Source organism: Syngnathus acus, chromosome 20 (assembly GCF_901709675.1).
Source record: "Syngnathus acus chromosome 20, fSynAcu1.2, whole genome shotgun sequence".
Lineage (NCBI taxonomy): Eukaryota > Metazoa > Chordata > Actinopteri > Syngnathiformes > Syngnathidae > Syngnathus > Syngnathus acus.
In genome coordinates, this window is record NC_051104.1 from 8,243,583 (window position 1) to 8,270,764 (window position 27,182).

Below are 27,182 nucleotides of genomic sequence, written 5' to 3' on the forward strand. Positions count from 1 at the left end.
CTCGAATTTTGCCATGCATTCGGCCTCACACGTCACCTTCGCATGTTCGCGCGTGCCATTTTTCTCCACCGGCTGACGGTTATTATTAGGATGGTAAGAATCATTGCCGAATTACCCCGTGTGTGCACTTTTATTTCATTTGTCATCTAAATCCAATTGGGGGATGTGACAGCTCACCTTTGAAGCAAGATTCATCATTTAGTTTTGAAAAGGATTATTTGAACATTAAACCATGCCTCTAATCATCATTTGCCACCTTAGTAAAGACGTCTCAATCACCCGTCACCCATTTTAAACCCCGTTGGAAATTCAATTCATATGTTTGTAGTTTTTTTGTTCATTTGTATTCCTTCATTCATAATTCAGGTTGGAATAGAAAAGTGTTCCGTTTTGTTTTCAACCACTTAAAAAACGAAAATCCGAGAGAGAAATAAAAACGAGATGGTCAGTATAAAGCACTATTTAAAAAGTACATATATTCAAAATGAAAATGTCTCAAACTCACAACCGAGCACATACAAAACAGCAACATGTATTACACCTGTGATCATGGATCAAAATAAGCCTCATATTTGTGCTGCAAAAAGGCAATCAAATGTATTTCATATGAAAAACATTTTCCTGTGGTCACGTTCCAGGAAGCACTATTTTTTTTATTTGTAACCAAATCAAATCATTCAAATGTTAAATCATCGAAATAAAACAAGAATTGGGCTCAGCCTTTGGGGGGTTATCCGCTAGAGGATTGAAACTCATTTGATCAACCGAAAACAAAAATGAACAAAACAAGGACGGACATCCAAATATATTTGATCAATATAAAAAGCCACACAGTTTCCTGCAGGAAAAACGAGTTCGCCATTTCTGTGTGCTTATTTTTGAGATTCGAAAGCATCATCACTATTTCAAATCATATTAATAATGACCATAATACTAATATGTGTCTTGAAAAAGGCGCCTCGGGTGACCTTGAGGGGTGTGAAATCCTTCCAGTGTGCTGCACTTTAATTCCTTAAACGAATATTAACGACGAAGCTGTTCGTGTAAAATACGGCGCCTCGTTAGAATGACTTGACGATGTTGCGTCTTTTGGCTGGAAGATGCGTGACTGCACGCGCGCGCTAATGGAAATGAGGAGGAGGGGGGGGGGGGGGGGGGTTACTTCTCCTCCCTCAGGCCAACCGCCCGCCGGCCAATCGTCTACACGGGACGAGCATTAAGTGTCACGCCAAGCTCGTCGCTGCTCCCACTCCCGGTCCCGTCCCAACTTTGGTGCGGTCGCTCTTAGCTGTCTCCCTCCAAGATGGAGAAGTCGAAAAACTTTCGCATCGACGCGCTGTTGGCGGCGGACACCCCGAAAGTGCAGACCTCCCCGCTGGCCCTGGTCACGTCGCCTGGAAGCGGCGGCGGCGGAGCTGGAACCGGAACCGGAGCGGCCAGCACCAACGCATCCTCCGAGCTCAACCCCGGGGACGCTCTGCGCGCTGAGACGCCGTCCCCTCCGCGGATCTCCGCCCACGGCCTCATTCCAAAGCCCGGCTTCCTGAGCGGCCCTCACGGCGGCGGCGCCGGCGGAGGGATCCCCGCTCAAGCGCTCTACGGCCACCCCATGTACGCATACTCGGCGGCCGCGCTGAGCGCTCAGCACCCGGCGGCCTTGTCCTACGCGTCGTACCCGCCGCCGCACGGCCACCACCAGCATCAGCATCAGCAGCACCATCACCACCAGCAGCACCAGCACCAGCACCACCACCACCACGACCCCATCAAACTGACAGCCAGCACCTTCCAGCTGGACCACTGGCTGCGGGTGTCCACCGCCGGGATGATGCTGCCCAAAATGGCAGACTTTAACTGTGAGTAGGCATTATTGCTTGGAATAAAGCCCCTGATTTGTTTCTATTTCAGCACAATTGCAATCAAGGGTACCTAACCAATAAAAAAAAAAAAAAAAGCTAATTGATACTCTATTTGACTTGACGATATTATTGTTACCTGCATGGAATGAGGCCACTTTTAGCACCCAACTACAATATGACTGTATCATATCTAAAAAGGGCTGTTTTCCTGCACTTGGAAAATGGAACTGGCATTTGCGACTAATACGCTCTTTAGAAAATAAATAGTATATGGTATGCTTTCATTAAACTTGAGCTTTTTGTCTGGGTCCCATACAAAATAAATGTCCTTCTCTTTTTATTATTGGTCCAGCTAAAGCGCGCTGCCGTTGTCCTAAAACAAAAAAGAATGAATTGACTAACTGCGTATATACGTATTTCTCAAATATGTTGAGCAAAGAGGGCACGCTTTGGATAAGAATACAACAATAAACTAAGCGTTTGAATGGATAAATAAATGCTAATAAAAGTTTGAAGATTTTATTTTGAATTGGTTGGTTCAACTCTGAGCCCAAATGGCTACTGACCACCTAATACAATGTGCTGTTTACCCAATTGTAAAAATGACTAATGTAACTTGTTCCACATTTTAATAAGAAATAATCATTTACCTTTTGATTTGCCCTGCACTAATAATCGCTATTTGTGTTAAAACGGACTTGTTATTAGACTTGAAATTTGATGATGATAATAATAATAATAATAATGTAAAACAAAGTTGAGTGAAATTTCAAGACAACAGACTTGGACAACATTTTAAGATTAACACGATGTTTTGGAGACAGAACATATGTCATCAAATTTGGCTTTGGACTGTGATAATGAAGAATTTGCCCAATGATATCAGAACTGGAATCGAACAACAACTAAGCAGACTGTTGTTTTGTTGTTGCTTGTTTTGTATTTTTTTTTTTTAAAGTATGTTTATGCGGTGGTTTAAAAAAATGTGGATATGTTTGTACAGTGGAAGCGAATGACGGCGTGCAGGTGACACAGATGGATGATTTTTGGGAGAGGAACTAAAATGGACAGATAATGGACAGTGGGAAAGTGTCGGTGGGCTGTGAAAGCCACAGGGGATATGCTACTTGCTCAGCGCGCACACTGCCCTTTTTGTCCACGCTTGTTTCTAACAGATTTGGGGCAAAAAAAAAAAAGAAAAAAAAAAAAACAGCCGGCCCGCCGGCAGCCAGAGTTCAACTTCTATCCGGAGGACACTTTCATACTTACCTGGGATACATTTGACCTACACAAAGGCTTTCATTCCACAATTAAAAAATGACTTATGATATTTAATCCGATCATGGAAAGTGAGAGCGTTCGTGTGTGTTTACAAGCAGCCCAAGCGCAATCCAACCTGCTGGGCAAGTGCAGGCGGCCGAGGACAGCGTTCACCAGTCAACAGCTGCTGGAGCTGGAGCACCAGTTCAAACTCAACAAGTACCTGTCTCGACCCAAACGCTTTGAGGTGGCCACCTCCCTCATGCTCACCGAAACGCAGGTAGCGCACATCTCGCCATTCTCTTTTCCGAGGTCAAAAATAACCGTACTAACAAGAAACTTTGACCTCAAGTTTGGGGCCGCAAAGTAAGATCCTGCTGGCCTCAAATGGCCCCCGGGCCTCAGGTTTGAAACCACTGATCTAAATCCATCTACTGTATATAGCTCTCTGTCTGTTCATCCATCCATCCATCCATCCATCCATCCATCCATCCATCCATCCATCCATCCATCCATCCATCCATCCATCCATCCACTGTGGTTGCTTTTGGAAAAAAAAAGCTTCTAATTGTAATGATGTCCTGGCCCGCCCCAAGGTGAAGATCTGGTTCCAGAATCGTCGCATGAAGTGGAAGCGGAGCAAGAAGGCCAAGGAACAAGCGGCGCAGGAGGCCGAGAAGCTGAAGGGCGGAGGCAAGGGCGCGCACGGCGGCAACAAGGGCGAGCAAGACGGCGACCAGTCGGATTATGAGGGCGGCAAGACGACGATGGGCAAAAACGGCAGGATACGAGACTTGAAGGACAGCGACGACGAAGGCGACCGCTTTCTCTACAACTCCTCCGAGTGTTCCTCGGATGACGAGCGCAATCGGACCTGCGAGCTCAGCCCGCAAACTTGAGTGCGCGGAGGACTTTGCATGGAGAGACTTTTTATCATTGACATTTTTAGGAAAAAAATACAGAAGCAATTTAACACTATACTTTGCCAACACAGGCGAGGAGCGTAATTTGTGATATCAGTGGAAGTAAAAAAGTGCAGAGAAGCCCAAAAACATTTCTATTACCATTGAAATGTTACTATCAAATCTAACCAACCAATTAAGTATGTCACTTGCCAGGTAACCTGTAATTCTTTGCCAACATAATACGACACTAGACGAAAACAAATTAGGCATCGCTATGGGATGTTTTCATTTGTTTCCTATTACGATAAAAAAAAAACTCATCTCATTTATACGCAATGTCCCACTTTTGATGTCTATGCAAAAATGAGCATTTTTGGGGGGGAAATTTCATTTCATCTGCTTTGACAGCAATAATCTTGTTGTATGTTACGCCTTGTTAAAAAAAAGTTCAGTTTATTTTTCTATACTGTACTGTATTTATAAAAGAAAACAAGGCATGCTAAATTGTGGCGCAAACAGTGTCAAATAAATATTGTGATTTTTTTAAAAATACGTGTGTGTGTGAGTTGGAGCGACGGTTTGATTTATAGCGCAGGACACATGCAGCCTTGTTCGTTGACAGGCCGGGGTCATGGGAATGACTGTTAATGGCGCTGTCGGATGTGTGCAAACGTGCCGTGTGAGCAAACAGCAAGAAGAAGAAACATTTCGCGCCACACCACCAATGGACTTGCATTGAGACACGCTGTTAAAAAAAACAAAAAAAAAACTTTCTATTGAGACTCAATTGACCATTGTAATTGGGAACCTAGATCAACATAACCGCTGATTTTGTAATATCATTTCAATGAAAACAATTTTGTCATCACAGTCTCACTACGACAAACAGATGACTAGAGGCATTGCAAGAGGGGTGTGCAGACTTTTTAGATCTAGGAAATATAAAGTTGGCTCAATTGGATTATTTTGTCACAGGCTGTTTAGTGCCGGCGTTTATCTTCTCGCCGTGTTTGCCTCGGCGGCTACGAGTTCAGGCCCGGGTCAGACCCGAGCGGGCAGGTAAAGGCTGCCGCACAGAGGTCAGTCAGTGTGTGGAGTGCACACAGTGAGCCCATTGATCCCACTGTATACACCTCGGTGGGCGCTTAGTCACGCCGTGTCACTTGTTCACACTGCGCTTCAAAGCGGTCATCATTTACAGCCCTGAATAAAAAGGTTTGGATTTGATGACCCCTTTTCTCGACCCGTATAAAGTCTCAGCAGCCACAACCTAGTACGTCAACATGGTGAATTTTTTTTTTGGAGTTACAGTTTGACTTTGGCCTCTTTGGCCTCCATGGCCTTGACGGCGATGCGAGCGCGCTCCGTCAGCGCGGCGGCATCCTGCGGCCCGGCGCTTTTCAGCAGGAAGTGGCTGATGAAAAGCTTCAGGCCCTCGCGCAGCATTCCCAGTTGGGGAATTCCAGAAATCCTGGCAGGTGGGCAACAAATGAAGGAAGGAAGGGATGACCATTATTAATAGCACAACCATCTCCACGAAAGAAAATGTGGGGTTTTCTTCATGCGTGACTACAGTAACAACTTGTCTCCCCCTGACTTTGACTTGGCCGGTGCTGCCGTTTAAGTTAGCAAAGCAGCAAGCTCTCTCTCACCTTGAAAAAATGCCAGCAAGATCCTCAGGCTCGGTGTCTGTGAGCAGCCGAGTCAGGACTTGGCGAAGGAAGCGCACCTTGGGCTTGTCCAGCTCTCCAAACTCAATCACCTAGAACAGCAAAATCGCACCTGTGTGAAAACGGGAACCAGTAGAGCGCAGAGCCCCACTAAGGCTTGACCCATTAGCACACAATTTGCATTACGATGGCTCCGGTAATGGAACTATGCTAGTTTTGTGAGCCGCTCTCAGCTATTTTGCATTATCAAAGTCAAAGTCAAAGTCAAAGTCAGCTTTATTGTCAATCCCTTCATATGTCAAGACACACAAAGAAACCGAAATTCCGTTTCCTCCATCCCACGGTGACGAGACATACAAGTAGGCGACACAAAACAAAAACAAGAAGGCACAAACCATAAATAATAAATAATAAATAAAATAAAATAAAATGAGCGATGAATAAAAACAGACCAATAACCCATTGAATATGAGGGGCAAAACCGAGCCAGTGAGCATACAGCAAGAACAGGACGCTACGCTGAATGCGTTAGCATTAAGCTTACGTGCTTTGCTTAAATACAATAAAGAGCTTGAAGCAAACACACTTGACACCTTTGTATATATATATATATATAGTATATATAAAACATTCTCTCCAGCTTCCTTACTTTGAACAGCGAGAGCGAGAAGCACTTGTTCTGGAGGAAGCGCGTCACGAGCTGGATCAAATTGTTAAAAGTCCTGGCGGGAAGGTTGGAAAGCTCCCGGAATTTATCCCACAGGCTGAACTGGAAGGTCATCTGTGGAAAAACACGGCAAGTGTCAAAAAGCTAACGAGGCGGCGCGCGAAACGCAAACGTTCCCGGCGCGCTCTTTCAGAAGGACAATAAAGTGGCGGTGGCCGATGCGGTCGGGCCGTGGAGGAAGTAGTGTTGTTTGCGGTCGCAGTTTGAGGGGTGCGAGAAGATCCCAGCGCACAGAGGAGATGGGTACGATTCGCACGCAGACTGATTAGCACTCTACGGCTCGGCACTTTGATGCTTTTGAGGGCCATGAAAGCGACACCATCACACGGGACCTCAATGTGAGCTTTTGCTGAGCTACGTCTCGGCCACCTGGAAGCGGCGGTCGTGAGCGCAGAACTTCTCTCCCAGCACGGCGTAGAAGCCGTTGAAGGTTTTCTCCTGCAGGCAGCAGTCCATCAGCACGTGGACGATTTCCCGCTCCTGTTTGTCTTTCAGCCCCATCCTTCACACGACCCAAAGAGATTTCAGCGTCCAGACAACCTCGTAAAACCTTCCAACGCACCTCAGCAGCTTGTCAAACGCATCCAAATAGTCCTCGCTGGTCATGAGCACGCAGAAGATGTTCCTTCGGACCTCTGTGTTCATCCGCTGCTTTCGGGCCAGTTCCAGAACTTTAGCGGTGAACTGAAACAGTTTAACAATACAAAAAATGACAAAGGCGGCTGACATGTCCGTCCCCCCCCCCCCCCCCCCATTCAATCAGGAAGGGCACAATTCACTCACCTGTCCTTCACCGACGCTTTTATTCGCTTGCTCGCTAATCATGGGTGCTCCGCTCCACGACGAGCCTACAATCCACCAGCGGCCCACCTGCTCGGCCGACAGCAGGTTGTCCAGGGACACCCGCAGTTTCAGGTCGCCGCCTGCCGTGTTGCGTTGGATCTGTAAACATTCAGCGCTTAAAAAAAGTCATCCTGAGGAGCAACTGTCTCAAAAGACGGATTTTGTAATCAAGCCCGCCAGCCAGTTTGCAGGGAGTCTGTAAAGGCAGCTCTTTGTCACCACCTGATGGCTAAAGAGTGAACTACAAAAAAACGACAACATTATTGTATGTATCTGTGATGAATGGAATGAATCACTGTCAAGTAATAGGATTTTTTTTTTTTTTTTTTTTTTAAGAAATTCACCCACCAAAGTCCTTTGCAGCTTCTTGAGCTTCTCAACAGGCTCGGGATCGTAGCCCGGAATCTTGCGCATGTCATTATTCTTCAACGCCAGCATGGTTTCCAACATGAAACGCACCTACAAATGTCGACGTGTTAAGCGGATAGATAAGGCACCCGGCAACCGACTCGGTCGGCTTCCGTTAGGCGGACAAAATACACTTGGCTTTGGTCGTCAACATACTCTGGTTCGATCGTGGAATTTCTTCCCCACGTCGGCCGCCTTGCGCTGGGCTTCGGCGATGAGCTCCTTGAGAGCCAGGGGGTCGTCCTTCCGCAGCGAGAAGCCCACGTTGCGCAGCACCAACAGCGCCAGCTCAATGTCCTTCTCGGAGAACGCCGCCAGCAGGCGGCGCAGGATGTCGAAGATGAGCAGCGAGTGCACCACCTGGAAGTTGTAGAGATGCGCCACGACGGCCAGCAGGTTGTCGCACTCCTTGCCCTCGCTCGGTCGCTCGTACGTGTCGTCGAAAAGGCGTACGACCGTCTCCAGGAAATGGGCTCCGACCTGGAATGTGTGTTCGTGAGCGCCCGCCGCTTTCAAGAAGTTGTTTCGGTGCTGGCTGCCTACCTCCAAACCCACGGTGTGATGGAGGATGCTGAGCAGCAGGACGTGCTCCATCAGCAGCCGGTCGGGCATCAGTGCGGGCGCGACGCAGGCGGCCAGCAGCACCTCCGTCAAGGTCTCGTTCATGTCGTTCCTGCTGCGGCTCATGTAGAGCGCGTCCAGTTGGCGGCTGATCGACGCAATGTTGGGCTCGCTCAGCCTAAAACCCCCCCACCAAAATCAGTCCATCGGTAGCACACCCACATTTCTAATGAAGCTCCTGAGAACGTACGGCTGAAACCACATCAAGTAGCAGCGCCTATCCTCCGAGATCATCACATCTACTTTCTGGTTTTGTGCTCAGGCCAAAGGCCTGACGACATTCTTACTTTGGCGGGCGGATTCTTGGACTTGCGGTCGTTCGTCTTTAATGCAGCGAGCGTGCAAGTTTTGCACCGTCTTGGCTGTTACCTGTTGACAAGGCCCTTAACGTTCTTCTTCAGTTTTTCCAACTCTGCTTTGCGCTGGTCTCCTCCGGCGTCACGCAGGTGAGGAGGCACGTACTTGCCCTTTGCCTAAATAACAGAAATAAAGCATTTCCATAACAATCAACGACATGATGATGATGATGATCTTAACATGTACTGTGAACTAACTCACAATGTTGGAAGTGGGCTCTGCCATTTCTTCTGTTTGCTCATCGTTGTCATTTGGGTCACTCTCGTTCTCCAGGTCCTCGTCCACGGGCTCTTCTTCTTCGCTCGCTACTTCATGCTCCCCTTCCTTCTCCTCCTCAGCTCCTCCTCCTCCGTCGTCGTCGTCTCCTTCATCATCTTTGAAGTCTTCCCCTTCGCTCGCCAAGTCCTCATCCGAATTGTCCTCGTCCAGCCGTTCAAAGTTGTCCTTGGCCAGGTCCATGTTGTCGTCGCTGTCGTACGTCCCCGAGTGGAGAGCACCCAGGATGTAGTCCAGCCCGTCAGCCACAAATGACTGAGGTATGCTCTTCTTGTTTTTCCTCTTGTTTAATTTCAAATAGCGCTCTAGTTTCTTTATTTCACGCTCCTCCTGTTCATTGGCCTCCAAAAGTGCCTTCTTCCTTGACTCTTGAAGCTTGTTGCTTTTCTTAGGTGGCACTTTGGGCTTTTCTTGTTTCTTTGCACTTGTTGTGGGCACTTTTCGGACCTTCTTGCTGCCTCCCGTTGCCTTCTGTTCATGAGATGCTACAGCCTGTTCAGCATCGCCACTAGGCACATTTGTCTTTTGACCTTCGTAGTGATTTCTCATCCTGGCTTTCTTCAACTTTCGCTTCTCCTTGCGCAGCTCCTTCCTGCTTTTGCGATTGACCGACCTCAAGCCGGCGTCATCTTCTGTTCCCTCGGCGCCACTTTTGCTTTTGACAAACTCGTCCAACGCCACCATGTACTTCTGCAACACGGTGCTGCCTTTGTTTTTGGCATTGCCCCGCGACTTCCATTTGCCTTTCATGGCACCAACGTGCTAATGTTGACGTACCCGCTAAACGTGCTCAAATATGCAAGGCGAAAAAGCTAGCATCTATTCTAAAACGCTAACATTCCCTGACAATGATGTTAGGAAGACAAAAAAATAAAGATAGCACAAAATTACGGCGAACAAAAGCAAGGAACGCGTACACGTGCGATCCCCGTCCACAGTGTCACGTGATATTGTGCTTCCGGTGCAGCCAGGGTGACCGGCGCCTAGTGATGACGTCGATTATTTTGTATTTTTCTTTTTTTTTCTCTCGCTCACCTCCAAGCGGGCTCCCTACTCCTCCGACGTTAAGCTTCTTTTTATCCAGTCACGGCGGGTTAAGAGAAAGAGAGAGAGAGAAAAAAAAAAAAAAAGGCGTAGGAAACCTTGAGCACTTTGAGCTACGATGTAGTGGAGTCTGGAGCCCCTCTGGAAATTTTGCAATATGAAGAATGGAAGCAGACGACGTTACTATCAGGGAGCAGAATTTCCACAGTCAAGTCCGAGAGTACATTGTGAGTACGGAAGCGGCTAAGCGACCGCTAGGCGGCTAGCGACGTCCTCATAATTAAAAGAAAGGGGGGGCTAATGCTAAATAGCTGGAACTGTCATATAGACCGCCCTTAATTTCCCAATTTCAACATGTTCACTCGGTACTTAATTTGATTTGATTTTTGGGCGGTGACGTTCACATTCCAGCAGGCACTCACAATGGAATGGAAGAACCTGTTTTCATTCTAAATGTAATAGCTTGCTAATAACAGGAAAATACGTATGATGTAATGCGAAGCACAACAAAGAATAATTGTGTTGTAACATACACAACTCAACGGCTAATTCATCATGAATGAATCATTTAGGAATGACAGCCATTTCATTTTAAGCGAGTATTGCACTGCACAGTTGCTAAACATGACACTGATATGTATAACTTTCAAGTTTGTTGTCTTTCCCATGACTGTGTCCATGTTGTCACCGAAATTGGATTACAGCCAGTAATCAGGTTGTCGCCGGTATATCTAAGAATCTATATAAGAAACAGGAAGCGCAGACTAATGTTACTGTAGAATCCTTACACTAAGTCACAGATACTACAGTAGAATGTGAGGATGGTGATCCCTGTCCTTCACCTGAACAATGCAAAATCAATGTGGATCGCATCAACTGAGAAGAGTACAAAATTCAATAGCCGCCCGCCATGGTACAAGTATTGCTCGTGTGTTCCGTGTGGAAAGTGACTTAACAAAACGGCTCATATTGTGAAAAAGCTAAAAGTGTATCTGCACATCTCCACTTCCATTACAACTCCATGCCCCGTTAAGGTGTGAAATAGTTTCTCGCTGTGTGGACTATCCCGCATGTAGTATTGCATGCAGACAGGCCAGGCCAGGCCAGGCCAGGCCAGGCCAGGTCACAGGTTGAATTCAACTCATGAGAATAATCACATTCAAATAAAGCTTATAAATGAAAACATGCAATTCAACTAACAGCTACAGAAAAATACAACAAAGGGAAGGACTCAAACGTTGATACACTGGCCAGGCCAGGGTGTTGTCCTTTTTTGTTTTTCTTCTTTCAGCTTTATCAGCTCTGCGCACCCGATCCCGTCCCCCGTGTTTTTGGCGGCATCGCACAGGCTGAGTCATGTCGTGATGCTGACACAGCGCCAAGCGCTGAAGTCGCAGCTTCTCGACTTTCTATTAGTGGCGTCTCGCTCGCTGTCACAGGAGGAGGAGGGAATGTGGAACGGGATCTTGTCCGTCGGCATATTTAGACTCGACAAACACATTATGAGTGAGAAGCATGTGTGTTGGCCTAATTAATGTCATAAAGATTTTGTTCCCCTTTAGTCAGAGCTATACAGTAATAGGATATGATGACCATTTGAAATGGAGTCAGAACTGATGAAAGTAACTTTCCAAAAGTCTTCTCTCCAAACAAAAGAGGCAGACTTTTGCTAAACACATGACCCTCATTTAACGCCAGGTACTTTTTGCAGCGGACTAAATAAACACCCTTGGCCACACGAGCTTTGAAATGAATAGCTTGTTTATACTTTTGCACGAGTCAACGTGTTCTGAAAGTGTTCAAGGCTCATTTACAAAGTGACCACCCACCACTCATAAATATTCTTCACGTTGCCGTTTCAGATATGCTTCCTCCTGTTTGCGGTACTTTACATTGTCTCCTACGTCATCATCACCCGATACAGAAGGAAGACGGGTAAGTGTATCTTGGAAGCACCGATTTGTCATCGTGACCCCATCCATACACGAGTGAAAAACGCACTATTTCGTGTTCAGTCGAAAACCCGTTGTAGTACCAAGATTGACCGGCGGGAGGCAGCATGACACTGCCGTAAAACACAAAGAAATGTGTGAAAATGCTCTCTCGTTTTCTAGATGACCACGAGGACGAAGATGCTGTTGTCAACAGAATATCGTGAGTCTTTCATCGTATACACTCCCAATAGAAATATGATCCAAATTTAGGAAGGAGCAAATTTCAAGCGGAAGGGTGTGCAGTCCGACCGCCTCAGAGGATGACATCCAGCGCTTCAAAGTTACGCCAGAATCATGCAAAATAAAGGATGGGGGCGGGGGGAGGATTGTTTTGATCTCTGAGAAGCACACAGTAACACAAAGTTGTATTTGAAGGAAAATATTAAGAATGCCCCCCCCCCCCACCAGATTGTACTTGTGCACGTTCACGCTGGCCGTGTCGGGCGGCGCCGTCTTCCTGCTGCCCTTCTCCATCATCAGCAACGAGATCTTGCTGTCCTTTCCCAAGAACTACTACATCCAGTGGCTTAACGGCTCCCTCATCCACGGTCAGTGTGCATCGCATCTGCTTGACAAACACCTTTCAACTGTGCTCTCAAACTGACTGACTGACTGACTGACTGACTGACTGACTGACTGACTGATGGACCGGACCTCCCGGAGGGCCAGCTGTCATGTCATCTGCTCTGTGCTGCAATGGCCATCAGGGGGCGTGTGAGTCCATCACATATGCTACCCGTCTCAGGCTGCCATCAAGGCTCATCGTCAATTTTAGATATTGGGTGTCATTTTACAATTCATTGAAAGGGGAGTGTGAATTTTGCAATCCACAGAGGTCAAACTAAATTCAGATTCTATAGAGGTACTTGTGTGAAGAATGAATTTGCCATCACTTGACTTTCTCCAGGTCTGTGGAATCTGGTGTCGCTCTTTTCCAACCTTTGCCTCTTTGTCCTGATGCCCTTCGCCTATTTCTTCCTGGAGTCGGAGGGCTTTGCTGGATCTAAAAAGGTAGGGGGAAAGAAAAAAAAACAACACATTTCTGCATGTACAGTAAACGGCGGCGGCGGCAGCAGCAGCAGCAGCAGGTGCCTCGTTGCGTGCCCTCTCGGTGACTCGCGCCGCTGACCCAAAGCTCATTAACCATGAAAGTGGGAATCTGGTCTTTGCCCCGCGCCACATCCTGACAAGGCCTCGCAATAAGGCCGCTTCAACGCGGCCGCTTCGGCCCCACTGATTTAAAGCCTGATTCCTCGTCGCCCCCCCCCCAAAAAGCCTCCCCGCTAACCCCCTAAAATAAAACTTCAAAAGGAGAGGCTAATAATCGAGTTGTAAGGCTCGGCGAACTTCCTAGTTTAATTGATTACACCCCACCATGGTGGGGGTGGGGGCTGACCGGGGGCTCGTGTTCCAAGCATCCATAAAGTGGCAGCAACACGCACGGCAGCACAATAGAAGCTTGCCAAATGGAAGGAAAAAGATTGACTTTTAATACACCTCCATCCCATTTGAAAGGCCCCTGTGTTATGTCTCTCCTGCCTGGCAAAAAGGACATAAAAATGGCTACGTACTGGAGCCGCCGGGCAAGGCCAGGCCAACCGCCAGGCCAACCGCCAGGCCAACCGCCAGGCCAACCGCCAGGCCAACCGCCAGGCCAACCGCCAGGCCAACCGCCAGGCCAACCGCCAGGCCAACCGCCAGGCCAGGCCAGGCCGCCGCATTTGTTTAGGCGCAATTTGGTCGGGAAGGGAGGGAGGGCCTCTTTGCCTTTTCGTCCTGCTTTCTCGCTCCCGCATCGTCCGTGTAATATATATCGAGGCCCCAAAAGTCAAAGTCATGCTTGTTTTTTTTTTTGTCAAATCAAAAAAAAACGAGGAGGAAGAATACAATTCACAGGTGCGATTAAAGGGATTTGCCAGTGCAGGAACCTTTTCCTCGACCATCATTGGAAGCATAAATAATGGCAAGAACAAAAGCGGCCTTCGTGCAGCAGCAGCAGCAGCAGCAGCTCCCTTTTGAGTGCGGAAATGAAGCCAGCGATGAACTTGGCAGCTAATGTCGCAGGCCGGGCCCGCCTTTTCATGTGGCCGCGCCGCGCCGTGCCGCGCCGGCCTTTGACGACGCACTAAAAGACGCGGCAGCGAGAAAAAGATGGAAATGCGGAAGTTTTCTTTCCTTTTTTTTACAGATTTAACTGTTCAGCTCGTTGTCGGGTGGCGGTGTCAGCCCGGTGATTCATAGTGTAACAAATTGTCCAAATTGTGGATGAATCGGAGCGGCTTAAGGGTCCTGACTTGTGATGTTATGATCCGAGCTTTATTTGCTGCTGTAAAATGTCTCCCCCTTTTACGGCCGGTACTCAAATCCTCGCAGAGGAGCTGCATCGCTCACAGGTCAATCTTGGGTTCATCGGGGTTTTTTTTTTGTTGAAATAACACATTATCATCCAGCCACTGAGAATTCCATGTTTCCATTCCATTTTTCAGGAAAATGCTTTCAAGATTTATGGCCGCAATAAATTCTGACTCGCAATTTGATCTTTCGACTGAATTTCGGTCACCTCGCGACCGCCAGAAGAGGGCACGGCACGACGGGCGTGTTCCGACAAAGTGTATTTATCTCCCGAAATTAACCAAAGGCTTTCATTTGCAGACGTGACGAGTGGAATCTCTCGGAGCTATGTTTACTAGAAACAAGCTGCTAGGCCCGCACAAGCACGCACGCACGCACGCACGCACTCACGCTCATCGTTTAGCTTTGAAGCGCTAACCTGCGCTGTTTGTCATTTGTGATCCAAAATGAAGTGGAGTGGAGTGGTATCCATCATTAAAAGATCATTCAGTTGTTCTGGAACTAGCATCCCGCTCGACTTTCAAGGTTCCACTGATGATTTTTGAAAGCGCGAGAAAGTGGCGCGTTGCAAATAAGGCCTGGCCGCCGTGTGGAAATGTGTTTGATCCTGAAATGAGTTGCAATCAGTCTGACCCCTTGACTGACCCAGCAGAGGGCCAACAGGTTTCATCTGGCCGTTAAAGAAACTCCTCATCAATCTCATCCTAAGCTGATGATGAGGAGTGTGTTTATTGTGGGGGGGGGGGGGGGGGGTTAGGAGAACGTCTGAGCGAGCGAGCGAGCGAGCGAGCAAAGCCCAGCAGCCCGAGCCCGCGTGCGCGCGCGGTGTTACTAAGATACTCGTGCTCTTTGTTGCGCCTTCACAATGGGGGCTGGGATATTTATTTCAAATCTCCTGCACATGCAGACATTTTTCCCAGGCCTTCTTTGGGCCGGGAACAGAAAGCGCTGTTTGCATACCTTCCTTTGAGGTCACAATGTCTCCCTAAAGCTGTCCGTTGCAATGTGGGTTGCCATGGGAACATATTAGCTCCAGCCGGGAATTTAAAAAAGAACAAGCAAGTTGCTCAAGTTGGTTTTTTTGTTTGTTTTTTTCCCCCCCCCCCTCCTCGATTGACGTCGTTTTCTAAACCGTGTAGTAGCTTCTTTTTTTTTTTCTAATTAAGATGTCATTAAGGCAGACAATATACAAGGGGTCGTCAGTTTACGACCTGCCGTATTTCGTCATTTAGAAGTGCGAGCTTTGATTGATGAATGGATGGCAAAGATGGCGTGGATGGAAATGTTGTGCTTGCGGTCATTTTGTGGCCACCGTAAACACCGTTTGTTTGAACGATACGACGTGAGGCTGATTATTTTCCATGCGCCTCGCGTCGTAACAGAGGAGAAGCCTTAGAAGGTGCCGCCATTGCTGCTGCCGCGTCCCCCGGTTGGCAGGCGGGCCGGCCGGCCGGCTCGCTGTGTCCTCTCCTCTGCTTTGCGTCTCCCCACACGGCAGCGGTCATTGCGGCCCTTCAACCACGCGCTAATAAGGTCCCCGGCCGGGCATCTGGCGGGGGCCTTTTCTCCCTGTCTTAGTTAGCACAAGCGCCAACTCTGCATTCTCAATGACTCTCTGGCTAGGCCCCAACCGCCCGCCCGCCCGCCCGCCTTCTATAGCCACACACATTCACGTCACAGATATGACAGTGCACAGTGCACGTCGTGTTGCGTTGTGTTGTGTTTCTCGAAAGTGACTCCAGTTCAAGCACGAGCCAAGCGGCGGGCGAGCGGGGATCGGGGCGTGCTGAATATTTCAGAGCGCCCATATTTAGCCCAAAGCTACACAATTAGAACGTTGAGAATAGAAACTTTCAGTGTCTTTTATTTATTTCTATTCGATGCCTTCCGCCAGTTGACAGTTCTTTTGATGGGACTTGCCTATTTATAAAGCAGCGTTTAAAATGAAAGCTCACTCGCCTTCCCGGCGGGCGGGGAAGGAACAAAGCTCTGCGACAAGAATAAACCAGAGCGAGGGAGGTGACGAGCGTTGCCTTTGCCCTAAATGATCTGAACGCCTGCCTATAAATGATTGAGAGCCCATCGATCTCAAGGGAATACACCTTCAGGATAGCAACTCTTGAGGTGGAGCTCATTAAGAGCGGACCTCCTTAAGAGCGGACCTCCTTAAGAGCGGACCTGAAAGCATTGCGCTCCCTCAACTCTCCTGGGAGGGAGGCAGGCAGGCAGGCAGGCAGGCAGGCAGGCAGGCAGGCAGGCAGGCAGGCAGGCAGGCAGGCAGCCAGGCAGCCAGGCAGCCAGGCAGGCAGCCAGGCAGCCAGGCAGCCAGGCAGCCAGGCAGCCAGGCAGCCAGGCAGCCAGGCAGGCAGGGAGATGCGCTCTCTGCAACACCTTTTGAATTTGCAATCCCAGCTGCCCCATTGCCTCGATTGTTATAGCATCTCACGTTCAGCGGCATATGAAAGGCTAGATCAGTCAAATTGGGCTGGCTGCGGCGTCCGGCTTTTTGAACTATGCCGCCGATGTGGGCCCGATTTCATTTGCAAACTGTTAGCTGTGGATTAGCGCTTTCAAAGGGAGACCCCCTTTGCGTACCTGTTGGCCAATGCTGAGCAGCCGCCATAGCGCCATCCCTCTTAGCCGCTAACAAATTGCTCATGTGCGGCCAATTTTGCTCCCCCCTTGTCACCCACCAAGCTGACATCTATCTTGCGGCGCTAGACAGCGTGGCTCTGTGTGAACAGGTAGACTTTATGAACCACTCAGCGGTTTGTGACCCGGAAAAGGCAAATTAGCCCAAAATCCCGCCGTCTGTGCCGCCCAGGATACAACAGTGCTAGAGGAGCTCCTAATCGGGCCCAGATGGGAGGGAGGGAGGCCTGCTCTGGATCGCAGACAGTAGCTGACCTGGCCCCCCTCCCTCACCCCCTTTCTTTTTTCATTTCAACCTCTGCCAGTGCCCCGTTTACAGAGCGCAGCAATACGTGTGCCGCTTTACGCAATCACGGGCCAGCCTTTATGTCGCGCGTGTGGCGTGACGAGAGGAAACGGGACGTCAAGGTCAGGCCCGTTTCCAAACAAATGGTTTAAGAGCTGTGGCGAGACGTTTGCTCTTTTTGTGCACTTTAGGGTATTAGGGCGCGCATTCTGGAGACCTTTGTGATGCTCTTCTTGCTGGCTCTGCTCATCTTGGGCATGGTGTGGGTGGCGTCGGCGCTGATCGACAACGACGCGGCCAGTATGGAGTCGCTCTATGGTACGAGCGCTCGCCACAAATTCAATGGCTTGTCAAGCACCAGAACGTTTGTCCCTCTCTCTCTCTCGCTCTCTCTCTCCGTAGACCTGTGGGAATTCTACTTACCCTACCTGTACTCGTGTATTTCACTGATGGGAGGGCTGCTTTTACTCAGTAAGCCATTTCAAATGCTCCTCACTTGATCTTTTGGAACCTTCTAATTTGTTTTGCCTGCTAGTGTGCACTCCGGTGGGATTGTCCAGGATGTTTGCCGTCATGGGCCAGTTACTTGTCAAGCCGACGGTAGGTCGCGGCATATTGCACATTTTGCTCGTCTCTCTCCGGGCTCCTTACAAATCCATCCGCCGACTACAAATACGTCAGCAAGCGGTGCTCATCTCTCCGGTCCCACTTGGGGCCTAATTACTCGAAGCCATTTCCATCTCCTCTCCTTCACTCTTCAGATCCTGGAGGACCTGGATGAGCAGATTTACTGCATCCATTTGCAAGAGGAAGCCCTTCAAAGGAGATTAAACGGTACGTCTGTCCGAGACGTGTTGGCACATTAAACGGGAGGGAGGGCGGGAGGGAGGGAGGGAGGGAGGGAGGGAGGGAGGGAGGGAGGGAGGGAGGGAGGTCGGGCGGCCCTATTGGCTGTGAGGGAGCACGCTGCGCTGGAATCAATTAGTGGGGAAGATGCGGTGACACACACACACAGATTGAGGGCAAATCAGCCTCTGGTGGCAAAGGCCCTCTTCTTCGTTGTCATTCTCAGACCAAGAAAAAATGTTTGAATTGACTTTTCACTGAAATCTATAAAGAAGACGGGGCGGAGGTCCTGCCGCGCCCTCCCTCCCTCCCTCCCTCATCGACTTTGCTACAAAGCGAAAGTGGAGGAAGTTTGGGAAGGTGTGCCCGGTCACCTGCATTTCCTTTTCTTATGTTTGCAAATTCCTTGAAAAGAGGCAGGAAGTTTTGGCCCCCTTCCAAAAGCGACTTTAATATCAAGTCAAGCGCGAAAACCAAGAGTACAAGCAAGAGTCTTTTCACACCAGCCAGGGAGGTACGGGAGATGGACGGGCGCGATAGCGGCTCTTTTCAAACAGGATGACGGCCGCCACCTGAGCGTTGTGCGCGGCCGCCCGCGCTTTGAAGCAAACCACAGAATAATTGCAATCTCCGTCTTATCGGGAGCCGTTTGATCTATTCAAAAGAGCCTCTCTGTATGTCCGTCCGTCCGTCCGTCCGTCCGCCCGCCCGCCGCTCCATTTTTGCTCGGTTTCTGGTCGAAAACGCAGTTCGGGGAAAGTTCACGTGACACAGTGCGCAGGTCTCGCCGCCTCCGCTTTGTGTTGACAGATACGCACCGTCGAGCCGCATCAGGCCAAGCGTTTGTTTAGTGCCGATCCACGTCCGAGCCGTGCCAAGCGTGTGGGAGCGGGCGGAACAACTACGGTGCCAGCCATTTGAGAGCAAATCAATCTTATTTTGGCTCACTCGTAGCGCATGTTTGAAATTCAACTTAACGGAGATTTGCTTGGGAGAATATTGAAAAGAAATGTAGTGTCCTTGAAAGTGTGACGTACAGACAACAGCTCGCTGGGTCGGTCCAGATGCTCTGCGACACGACGACCTTGCCTCGGCGTGCTCGTTTGCATATTCCCCCCCCCTCCGTCATTCTCCCGAAGGTTAGCGAGGTTAGGTGGCATGACTCGGGCCGCCAGAAGCCTGGCTCAGCATTTGCGCCTGGCTGTAAGTCAGCGTGCTAGTCAAAGTCAGGATATATTGAACTTGAATGACGTCACTACTGCGGTTGACACGGTGCCAAGGCTCCATTACCGCTTGGCGACGAGACCGTAGCGCCCTTTGTTTGCGTCGTTTGTTGGCTATTAAGCCACGAAGCAGTGATCTGCCGCGGGTGACACGCCGCGCCGAGCGAGCCACAAATAATACACAGGAAGATTCTTTGAATGGGCCGTGACAATGACTTTGGTGTTTGCTGGCTTTTGAAAGCACATGAGAAATGTCGAGACGTCGATATACTCGGATGAGGATTGGATCCCATTCACTGTCAATGATGCGCTCAAATGTGTTTTTTGTGTCGGCGGTTAGGGTCGTACACCCGACTGGGCTTCACTCATCAACTCACTAAAGAACTGGACAGCATCAGAAACATGAAGAATAAACTGGGTACGTATTTTTGTGACACGGCTGAGTTTGAATTGAATAAAGTGGGACTTTTTTTGGGGGGGGGGGGGGGGGGGGGGAACATACGTATTGCTGACCGGCACTCCCTTTCTCTCCGTCTGCTTTTAATTCCCTCATTTGGACGTGGACCAGAGCTGCCTGATCATTTTGCATCCATTTTAGGATATTATAAATGAGGCTTTTGGGGAGCAGGCTGACAGCAGCAGCGAGGGGGGGGGGCACTTAGGGATATTGGCAAACTTGATCCTGTAGCCAGCCTTTTAGTGATGTCATTCATTTAGAAAGATGGCGCTTATAAAGTGCAGCTGGCAAACTTGCGCACTTTGAGAATAAAGAGCGACGAGGTCGCAAATTGAGCGCGGCCAGTCAATACGGACCGGGGTGGTCACGTGACCCGTGACGGTCGGCCACTGCGTAAAGGTGTCAGCCCGCAAAATATACGTCCTCCCTTCACTCCATATCATCTCAGGCGAGATTTACGAGTGACGACAAAGTGATGATGAGCGCCACCCGCTCATTAAAGCGGTAGAGGCTGGTTGGCTGGCTGGCTGGCTGGCTGGCTGGCTGGCTGGCTGGCTGGCTGACTGGCTGACTGGCTGACTGGCTGACTGGCTGACTGGCTGGCTGGCTGACTGGCTGACTGGCTGACTGGCTGACTGGCTGGCTGGCTGGCTGGCTGGCTGGCTGGCTGGCTGGCTGGCTGGCTGGCTGGCTGGCTGGCTGGCTGGCTGGCTGGCTGGCTGGCTGGCTGGCTGGCTGGCTGGCTGACTGGCTGACTGGCTGACTGGCTGACTGGCTGACTGGCTGACTGGCTGACTGGCTTTGGCTTTGATAAGAGAGGACCACACACCTCTGACGATATGCCAAGCTTGAGGTTTGGTCCGTCAATGAATTAATGATCCAGCCAGCCAGCGGTGAGGAATTTGGTGGGATCCAGCCAAGATAGTTACAAAGGTTTTGAGGATGTGTTGATTTAATCCCTTTATGATGGTTTGAAACTTGACATTTTCTCCAGAGAGAAGAAAGCAAGCGTCTGGTTGGGAGAAAAACTTGCTGTATCCTATTGTCATGCTGATCCTTCTGGCAGGAACGGTGAGCGCGTGCGCCCAGTGCCCATGGTGCCCATGGTGCCCACGATCGTCTAAAGCCTTTTCATTTGTGTGTGTCCGCAGACAATCTCAGTTCTTCTGGTGGCGCTGAACATCCTCTACCTTCTGGTGGACGAGACGGCCATGCCCAAGGGTTCCACGGTACTTTGCGTCTCCGCTATTTTCAACGACCGAGACGAGCGCTCGGGCGTTTGGCCAAAGTGACGCGTTTTAAGCCTCCCTCACACGCACAAAATGGGGAAGCGGTCGGTCCTATCTGACCCGCCACCTTCATCAATCAAATTCCGGATATGCTCAGGTGCGCGCTCGGAAGAAAAGCCTCAGGCAGATGGTAATCGGGGCCCCGACTTCTTTTTGGTTTTGTTTTGGAAGCTCATTGAGAGGCACGTCGCAGCACTTGCAAAAAGAAAAAGGCAGCGCACGCGGCGGCACGTCTCAAGTCCGCCACGGCTGAAAGAGCCGCGCTGGCTCGGGAGGGAGATTTTCATCGTCGCCTAACATGCCGTGTGTGTTAAACTGCCCTTATCTGCTCTCATCTACACTGACAGAGGTGTGTGTGTGTGTGTGTGTGTGCGTGCGTGCGTGCGTGCGTGCGCGCGCGCGAGCGGTCGCATTCTTGTCTCGGCCGGGGCAACATCGTGCGTCGGATTTCTCCATCTATTCGCTTTACGGACAGGCACAAACATCTTGAAGAACATCCGGAAGCCGCTTGTAAAGTATTAGTTGGAACATTTTTCCTCCAAAGGATGCAAGCCATCAGTGAAGTGGCTTGTCCTTAAACTTTTGCCCGTATCCCGTTTTATCTGCGGATCTAAATGATGTAAAGAGGCCGAGAGAGTGCGTTGTCAAAGAGATCCGGACTGTGGGAAAGTCAAATGTGGCTGATTGTTATGTAGCACAATGGAATTGCCCTGTCAATGTTTGCCTTCCCGACAGCCCATGCTGAGCGGGCGACACAGCCAAACGCCATGACGCTAGCGATGATGAAGCAGAGGGCGGGCACGGGCGGCCGAGCGAGCGAGCGAGCGAGCAGGTGGACGCAGGGCGACAGGAGGAAGCGGAGGAAAGTCTGTCAAAGGACACCTTGTTTTACAGCCTGATGAACAAGCACTAAGAGCGGCTAATAAAATTCTTACTGCAGGCTAGTCCAACACTTGACACTGTATTTCCTTAAGTGGACTATTAGCTGCGGGCTCACCTCCTCCTTTCCCCTCCCCTCCCCTCCCTCGCATGGTTGCTGACGTCATAGCGACATGGCCAGCCCGAGCTCCACAATGCGACAACGAGCGAGCGCTCGTTACTCAAGTGCGCTACTTGGCCAGCGGAGGCGCTGTTGATACCATCTAGCAATTTAGCCTTTGACTTCACTGTCACATTTCAAAGCATTCTAGATAGCATCAGAGAAATCAAATGTCACTCAGTCACAAATTGTGCCGTCATAAATTTGAGAAGGTCTGACGACGCAGATAACACAAATCTTCTCTCCTGTGAGTGATGGTGCGGAGGAGCATTTGGAACGGCTCCCGTTCTCGTAAATCACACAGCAAGCGGATGGATAACGTCGAGCACTACGAATGCCTCGATGCGCAAAGTAACAGATGACCGACCGAAAAGGACATTAGTCGCCCGAACCTTGTCGTTGTCTGCAAACAATGCGTTGACGTGACGAGCGCCAAATGTACGCACCGCCCTAAGCCACCTGCCCCCATTGACCCCCCCCGTCATCAGCCCAAAAGACGGCTTGAAAGGAAGTGAAAGAAAGTTTGCTGTCCTCGGCATATGCGCGCACACACACACAAGCTTCTCTCCCTCCTGCCCTCCCTCCCGTCTCCCTCCCTCCCTCCATTAATAAATGACATCACATGGTGTCTGCTAATTCCCCGTGTACTGCACCACGGATGGCTCTGCAGTGAGCTCACAAGGGATGACAGTTGCATAAAAAGGCATGAAACAACTTGCCAGACCCAACCCCTCCCCCTCCCCTCCACCAAACAAATCAAGATAATGACACTCAAGGTGGCTAGAAAGCTATAAAACATAATTAGAAAGAATCATCGAAAAGTTGGACCTGTGAAGCCTAAGTCAGAAGTGAATTTGCCCTGCCTGCCATGAGCTGGACTTTTATGCAAGCTGTCATTTGGCACCTTTTATTGACGCCGTCACAAAGCTCATAATTCTACCCGGCGGGCGGGCGGGCGGACGGACGGACGGATATTCCCGAGCCGTAGGTATGCTCAAAGATGTCGTTCTATTTTTCATCCGTGTGAATTGCTTGTCCAGTGTTCCTCCCAAAGAGCAAATGCTGCTGCCAAGTGTTGAAAAAGCAAATATTTAGCAAGTGACTGACTGGAGCAATGCAGGCTATGCGCCGAGCATGTCTATGGATGTCTTTTTTTTTTTTTGAAAAGCCGCGGCGGCGCTGGATTATTTGTTGTGTTGTTTTTATGGTTTTGGCACGCTCGCCGACCCCAACGCTCAGTTGAAGCAAAAGATTTTCTTTTTTTTTGTTTAAACACCTGTTGACATATTGTACGACAGGCCCGCCATTTGAAAAGGAACCGCTTTCATCTTGTTCCATTCATGATTTTGATTGGCTCGCTGCTCAAGTGGGGGGGGGGGGGGGGGAGGTATTCTTTGCGCTGGGTGCAACTTTACTTTGCACAATCTTCCGGTTTGGCACATTCTCATTTCTGTTGACGTTTTCAGTCAGCCGTATCTGATTTCACCGCATTTATCTTCATGCGAGGAATTCACGTGCATGTCAATTGCACCGAAATTGCGCTCATGTTTTTGATTGCTGATGCGTGACTACAATGACTGATCCAGTTCTTGCGCCTTCCTTCCTTCCTTCCTTCCTTCCTTCCTTCCTTCCTTCCTTCCTTCCTTCCTTCCTTCCTTCCTTCCTTCCTTCCTTCCTTTCCTTCCTTCCTTTCTTTCCAGGACCGAGGAGGCATCGGGAACACCTCTCTGTCCACTTTTGGTGCGGTCCAGGCTGTGTTGGAGATCATCCTCATGTTGTATCCTTCCCGCCGTAGCCCTGCCCCCCCCCCCCCCCCAGGACACCTTCCGGAAGACATGTCGTGTGCCGCTCACTTCATCACCTTTTATAAAAACCTGATTGGAAACCATTTGGTAGCCTGGTTGGATGGGCATTTTTTCCTTGTTGTTGCAGTTTCTCCTTGACTGTCGGCAGTTATTTGATGGCTTCCTCTGTGGTTGGCTTCTACAGCCTGCGCCTGTTTGAGGGCCTGACGCCCAGGAAGGATGATACAACCATGACAACGGTAAAAAGCAGGCTCGGTCGGGGTCAGGGTGAAGTGGGGGCAAGGGTGCTGAGAATGTTCCAAAGGTCCGTTTCATCTGCTCCCTCCCACTGCTCACAAATGTTTTCCTCCGGGCCTCTCAATGGCTTTAGTCGATCGCTCCAATATTTGTTTGTGGGCTGCGCAAACACTGTCAAAGTGCAAGCTCTTTTCTTGTACATCAGAGGGTGGGAATTGTTTTTTTGTGTTTTTTTTCCACCTCCAAGAGGATGTGGGTTCTTTTGGGCCATAGTGCCACCTATTCACTTGGTAATGAGTTTGGGAGTGGTGAGGCTTGTTAACTAGCCGCAAGGCTCCGGTGAAAGGACAGAGAACCTGGTAATGAGCAACTTCACAGGCACCAACTGTACAATATGCCAAGCCCATTTAAGCATCAAGTGCTGCGAGTGAGCGAGCGAGCATGTGTGTGGCCACGTCAATTAGTGCCCGCTCCGCTTTGTTTGCTACCCATGAGCACATACATCCATGAGTCAAAGTGACATCAATGAGTTGTCAATTGATTTGGACACGGTTAGTTATGACGAATGCATCTGTCCTGTTTTGTAGATTATCGGATGCTGCGTGTCCATCCTGGTGCTGAGTTCAGCTCTGCCGGTGATGTCCAGGACATTAGGTGAGTTACACTTTTCTTTCAGTCACACTTCAATTCTCCTAATGCTTCCCATAGTGACATTGCAAATGAAAGGAGTGCTGGAACGAACGAACGAACGAACGAACGAAAGAAAGAAAGAAAGAAAGAACGAAAGAAAGAAATATTTACAGAGGCGGGACTTTTCACGTTACAAAGGTACCAATAAACATGCTGAGTGCAAAGCACAGCTGTTCAAATAATGTGTGTGTGTGTGTGTGTATGTGAGTGAGTGAGCGCATGCGGTGACTCACTTGGAAGCGTTACAAAATATCAACAGGTTGTGCTTTGTCAAAAGAAGTCCATTGCCCGAGATTGAGTCGAAGAGTAAAATTTTAGAATAAAAAAAGAAAGAAAGAAAGAAAGAAAGAAAGAAAGAAAGAAAGAAAGAAAGAAAGAAAGAAAGAAAGAAAGAAAAGATTGGTGGGGGTGGGGCCTGACTGTGGTCTTTTATCCCACCATTAGATTTCCACAGCAAGTTGAAATGAATTGGCGGTCAGGCTAAAAGAATCAGAAAGTCAACGGCGCTATGGGCTGGGGTCCCCCATCATCAGGCAGGCAATTTTGTTAAAGGTCCTTGATGCCTCCCAAGTGCTTACTGTGGCTGTAAATAGATCTTTGCAGACACCCAATCGATCGGCCAATCCATTTGACCAGAGAGGCTATGAAGATGTCACACGACTCCCTCCCTCCCTCCCTCCCTCCCTCCCTCCCTCCCTCCCTCAGTCAGTCAGTCTCATTTCTGCATTCAGATGACGGAGAGGAAACGTTATTGGAGCGCTTCTGCTCAAGAAAGATAGTTCTGCGAGCGTGCCTTGTGAGTGAGTCCAAGGTCACGGCCATTGAAGACCAGCCTAGTGTAACGACCCACTTTCCTCATCAAGGTGTCCACTTTCGCCAGGATGCCAAGTTTGAACGAGACCGACCGCACCTTCATTAGTCCCGAGCAGCTCTTTGTGGGGCGATGAGTCCTCCTGCATAACTGCAGTGCTTAGTCACCTCCAACTCGCCCATTTCCAAAGCAGCGCAGAGGCTGTTAATCACGTGCGCCGCCGCCGCCGCCGACTGGGCTTTTCTGTCTGTCGGCAGGCATCACCAGGTTCGATCTGCTGGGAGATTTCGGGAGGTTCAACTGGTTGGGGAACTTCTACATCGTCCTGTCGTACAACATGCTGTTTGCCGTGGTGACCACGCTGTGTCTGGTGAGGAAGTTCACCTCGGCCGTGCGGGAGGAACTCCTCAAGGCCTTAGGTAAGAAGTTACACTGGACATTGGCCGCCGCCGCCGCCGCCACTCCATGCAATGTCTCTCATCCCTTATCTCTTATCCCTGGCTAGGTCTGGATAAATTGCAACTGTCGCACAGCCCCACGGACCCGGAATCGGGGAAGCTTTCGGCCAACGGCCATCAGAAGACTCTGTGAAAGGATTGACGGGGGGAAGGGAAGGGAAAGGGATCGGCGGATCAACTCCATGAACCCGAGCGCCATCAAATGAAAGCGGAGAGCCGTCCCCTAACTACTTTATGGGAGTTGGGACGCAGCCCAGAAGAGGCTGAGGAGTGAGATGGAGAAGCCCCCCCTCCCCCCCTCCCAGGTCTCTTTGGCCAGGTTTCCACCAAGTGGTCAAGTTTAGATCAGGTGGATCCTAATGCTGCACTGTCTGGGTCAATGAAGCGGCTCCCAAAAAATGAGCTGGCTGGCTCCAATATTTTGTAAACCAGGAGGTGGCAGCCAGGCTTTGATAGCTACAAATCACCATGCAAATGTGCACGACGAGCGTTACTATTCCCTTTCTGCTCGCAAAACGATGCCACTGATATCAGATACAAAGGAAAAAAAACAGTCCGCATTGAGCGCATCAGCAAAGCTTTCCGTAGGAAAAAAAAGGATCCATTCAAAATGGTATCAAATGGAAAATTGAGCCAGATGATGTCATTGGATAGAACTTTTTAGGTGCTCTACATTTTGGACTATTTTGCCCCCCCCCCCACACACACACAACTGCCCTCTCTAAAAAGGGCACTGTCTGTTTCTGTATTGACTTGTATATAGTATGTTGAATAGCTCTTTTTGCATTATTTGGAAGTAAAGGTGGTGGGCGCGCACCACGCAATGTGTACATATTGCCTCCAAGCAAGCAAGCAAATGCACAAAAACGGCGTGCAGCTTGGACTGGCGTCAATGGGTCACCCTCGGTCCGCGGAAGCACCGGAAATGCCTTAAATGAGGAGCCCGCTGCCGTCTCTTCGGGCTTAGCGTTAAAGGTGGCGTATTTCTTTTTCTTTCTTTGAGTCGCTCTTCGACATTTCCACTGTGATCCTAGCCAGGTTAGTCTGAAGCCAGCGACGTACGACGCGCACTC

General features: G+C 49.6%; 3 protein-coding genes across 7 annotated transcripts; 2 read left to right on the plus strand and 1 right to left on the minus strand.

Annotated features, from left to right (window-relative positions):
• The first annotated feature begins 1,189 nt into the window (after positions 1-1,189).
• mnx1 (motor neuron and pancreas homeobox 1) lies at positions 1,190-4,272 on the plus strand. Its single transcript, XM_037279486.1, has 3 exons — positions 1,190-1,856; positions 3,239-3,399; positions 3,716-4,272. The coding sequence occupies exons 1-3, from the start codon at positions 1,304-1,306 to the stop codon at positions 4,016-4,018; spliced, it is 1,017 nt and encodes a 338-aa protein (XP_037135381.1). The 5' UTR covers positions 1,190-1,303; the 3' UTR covers positions 4,019-4,272.
• A 134-nt stretch (positions 4,273-4,406) lies between these two features.
• Positions 4,407-19,190, minus strand: nom1 (nucleolar protein with MIF4G domain 1). 2 transcript variants are annotated; one of them, XM_037279448.1, is made up of 12 exons: positions 19,185-19,190; positions 8,852-9,581; positions 8,663-8,766; positions 8,216-8,411; positions 7,829-8,152; positions 7,613-7,723; positions 7,205-7,363; positions 6,984-7,105; positions 6,791-6,923; positions 6,344-6,475; positions 5,677-5,786; positions 5,330-5,495 (listed from the first exon to the last, which is right to left on the minus strand). In XM_037279448.1, the coding sequence occupies exons 2-12, from the start codon at positions 9,473-9,475 to the stop codon at positions 5,330-5,332; spliced, it is 2,181 nt and encodes a 726-aa protein (XP_037135343.1). In that variant the 5' UTR covers positions 9,476-9,581; positions 19,185-19,190. The 2 variants fall into 2 exon arrangements, with proteins under 2 accessions (XP_037135342.1, XP_037135343.1); XM_037279447.1 differs by lacking the exon at positions 19,185-19,190 and having other exon boundaries at positions 4,407-5,495; positions 8,852-9,876.
• lmbr1 (limb development membrane protein 1) lies at positions 9,947-26,625 on the plus strand. Of its 4 annotated transcripts, none has more exons than XM_037279469.1 (17): positions 9,947-10,197; positions 11,833-11,905; positions 12,085-12,124; positions 12,373-12,512; positions 12,872-12,975; positions 17,446-17,572; positions 17,657-17,725; positions 17,790-17,854; positions 18,016-18,115; positions 19,697-19,741; positions 20,775-20,851; positions 20,932-21,009; positions 23,809-23,885; positions 24,062-24,152; positions 24,738-24,804; positions 25,909-26,070; positions 26,157-26,625. In XM_037279469.1, exons 1-17 carry the CDS (start codon positions 10,135-10,137, stop codon positions 26,240-26,242), a joined length of 1,464 nt encoding a protein of 487 aa, XP_037135364.1. In that variant the 5' UTR covers positions 9,947-10,134; the 3' UTR covers positions 26,243-26,625. The 4 variants fall into 4 exon arrangements, with proteins under 4 accessions (XP_037135364.1, XP_037135362.1, XP_037135363.1 ...); XM_037279466.1 differs by having other exon boundaries at positions 9,948-10,197; positions 18,016-18,088; positions 19,664-19,741; XM_037279467.1 differs by lacking the exon at positions 17,657-17,725 and having other exon boundaries at positions 18,016-18,088; positions 19,664-19,741.
• Positions 26,626-27,182: the final 557 nt, after the last annotated feature.

Bases quoted from the DNA above. Each gene is read 5' to 3' on its own strand.
- mnx1 (XM_037279486.1), top strand. From the start codon at position 1,304: ATGGAGAAGTCGAAAAACTTTCGCATCGACGCGCTGTTGGCGGCGGAC. The intron at 1,857-3,238 runs GTGAGTAGGCAT...GTTTACAAGCAG, and splicing joins CAAAATGGCAGACTTTAACT to CCCAAGCGCAATCCAACCTG. The intron at 3,400-3,715 runs GTAGCGCACATC...GCCCGCCCCAAG, and splicing joins TCATGCTCACCGAAACGCAG to GTGAAGATCTGGTTCCAGAA.
- nom1 (XM_037279447.1), bottom strand. From the start codon at position 9,676: ATGAAAGGCAAATGGAAGTCGCGGGGCAATGCCAAAAACAAAGGCAGC. The intron at 6,924-6,983 runs GTGCGTTGGAAG...GGTCGTGTGAAG, and splicing joins GCGTTTGACAAGCTGCTGAG to GATGGGGCTGAAAGACAAAC. The intron at 5,787-6,343 runs GTAAGGAAGCTG...TTGCTGTTCTAG, and splicing joins TCTCGCTCTCGCTGTTCAAA to GTGATTGAGTTTGGAGAGCT.
- lmbr1 (XM_037279466.1), top strand. From the start codon at position 10,135: ATGGAAGCAGACGACGTTACTATCAGGGAGCAGAATTTCCACAGTCAA. The intron at 24,153-24,737 runs GTAAAAAGCAGG...CCTGTTTTGTAG, and splicing joins ATGATACAACCATGACAACG to ATTATCGGATGCTGCGTGTC. The intron at 26,071-26,156 runs GTAAGAAGTTAC...ATCCCTGGCTAG, and splicing joins GGAACTCCTCAAGGCCTTAG to GTCTGGATAAATTGCAACTG.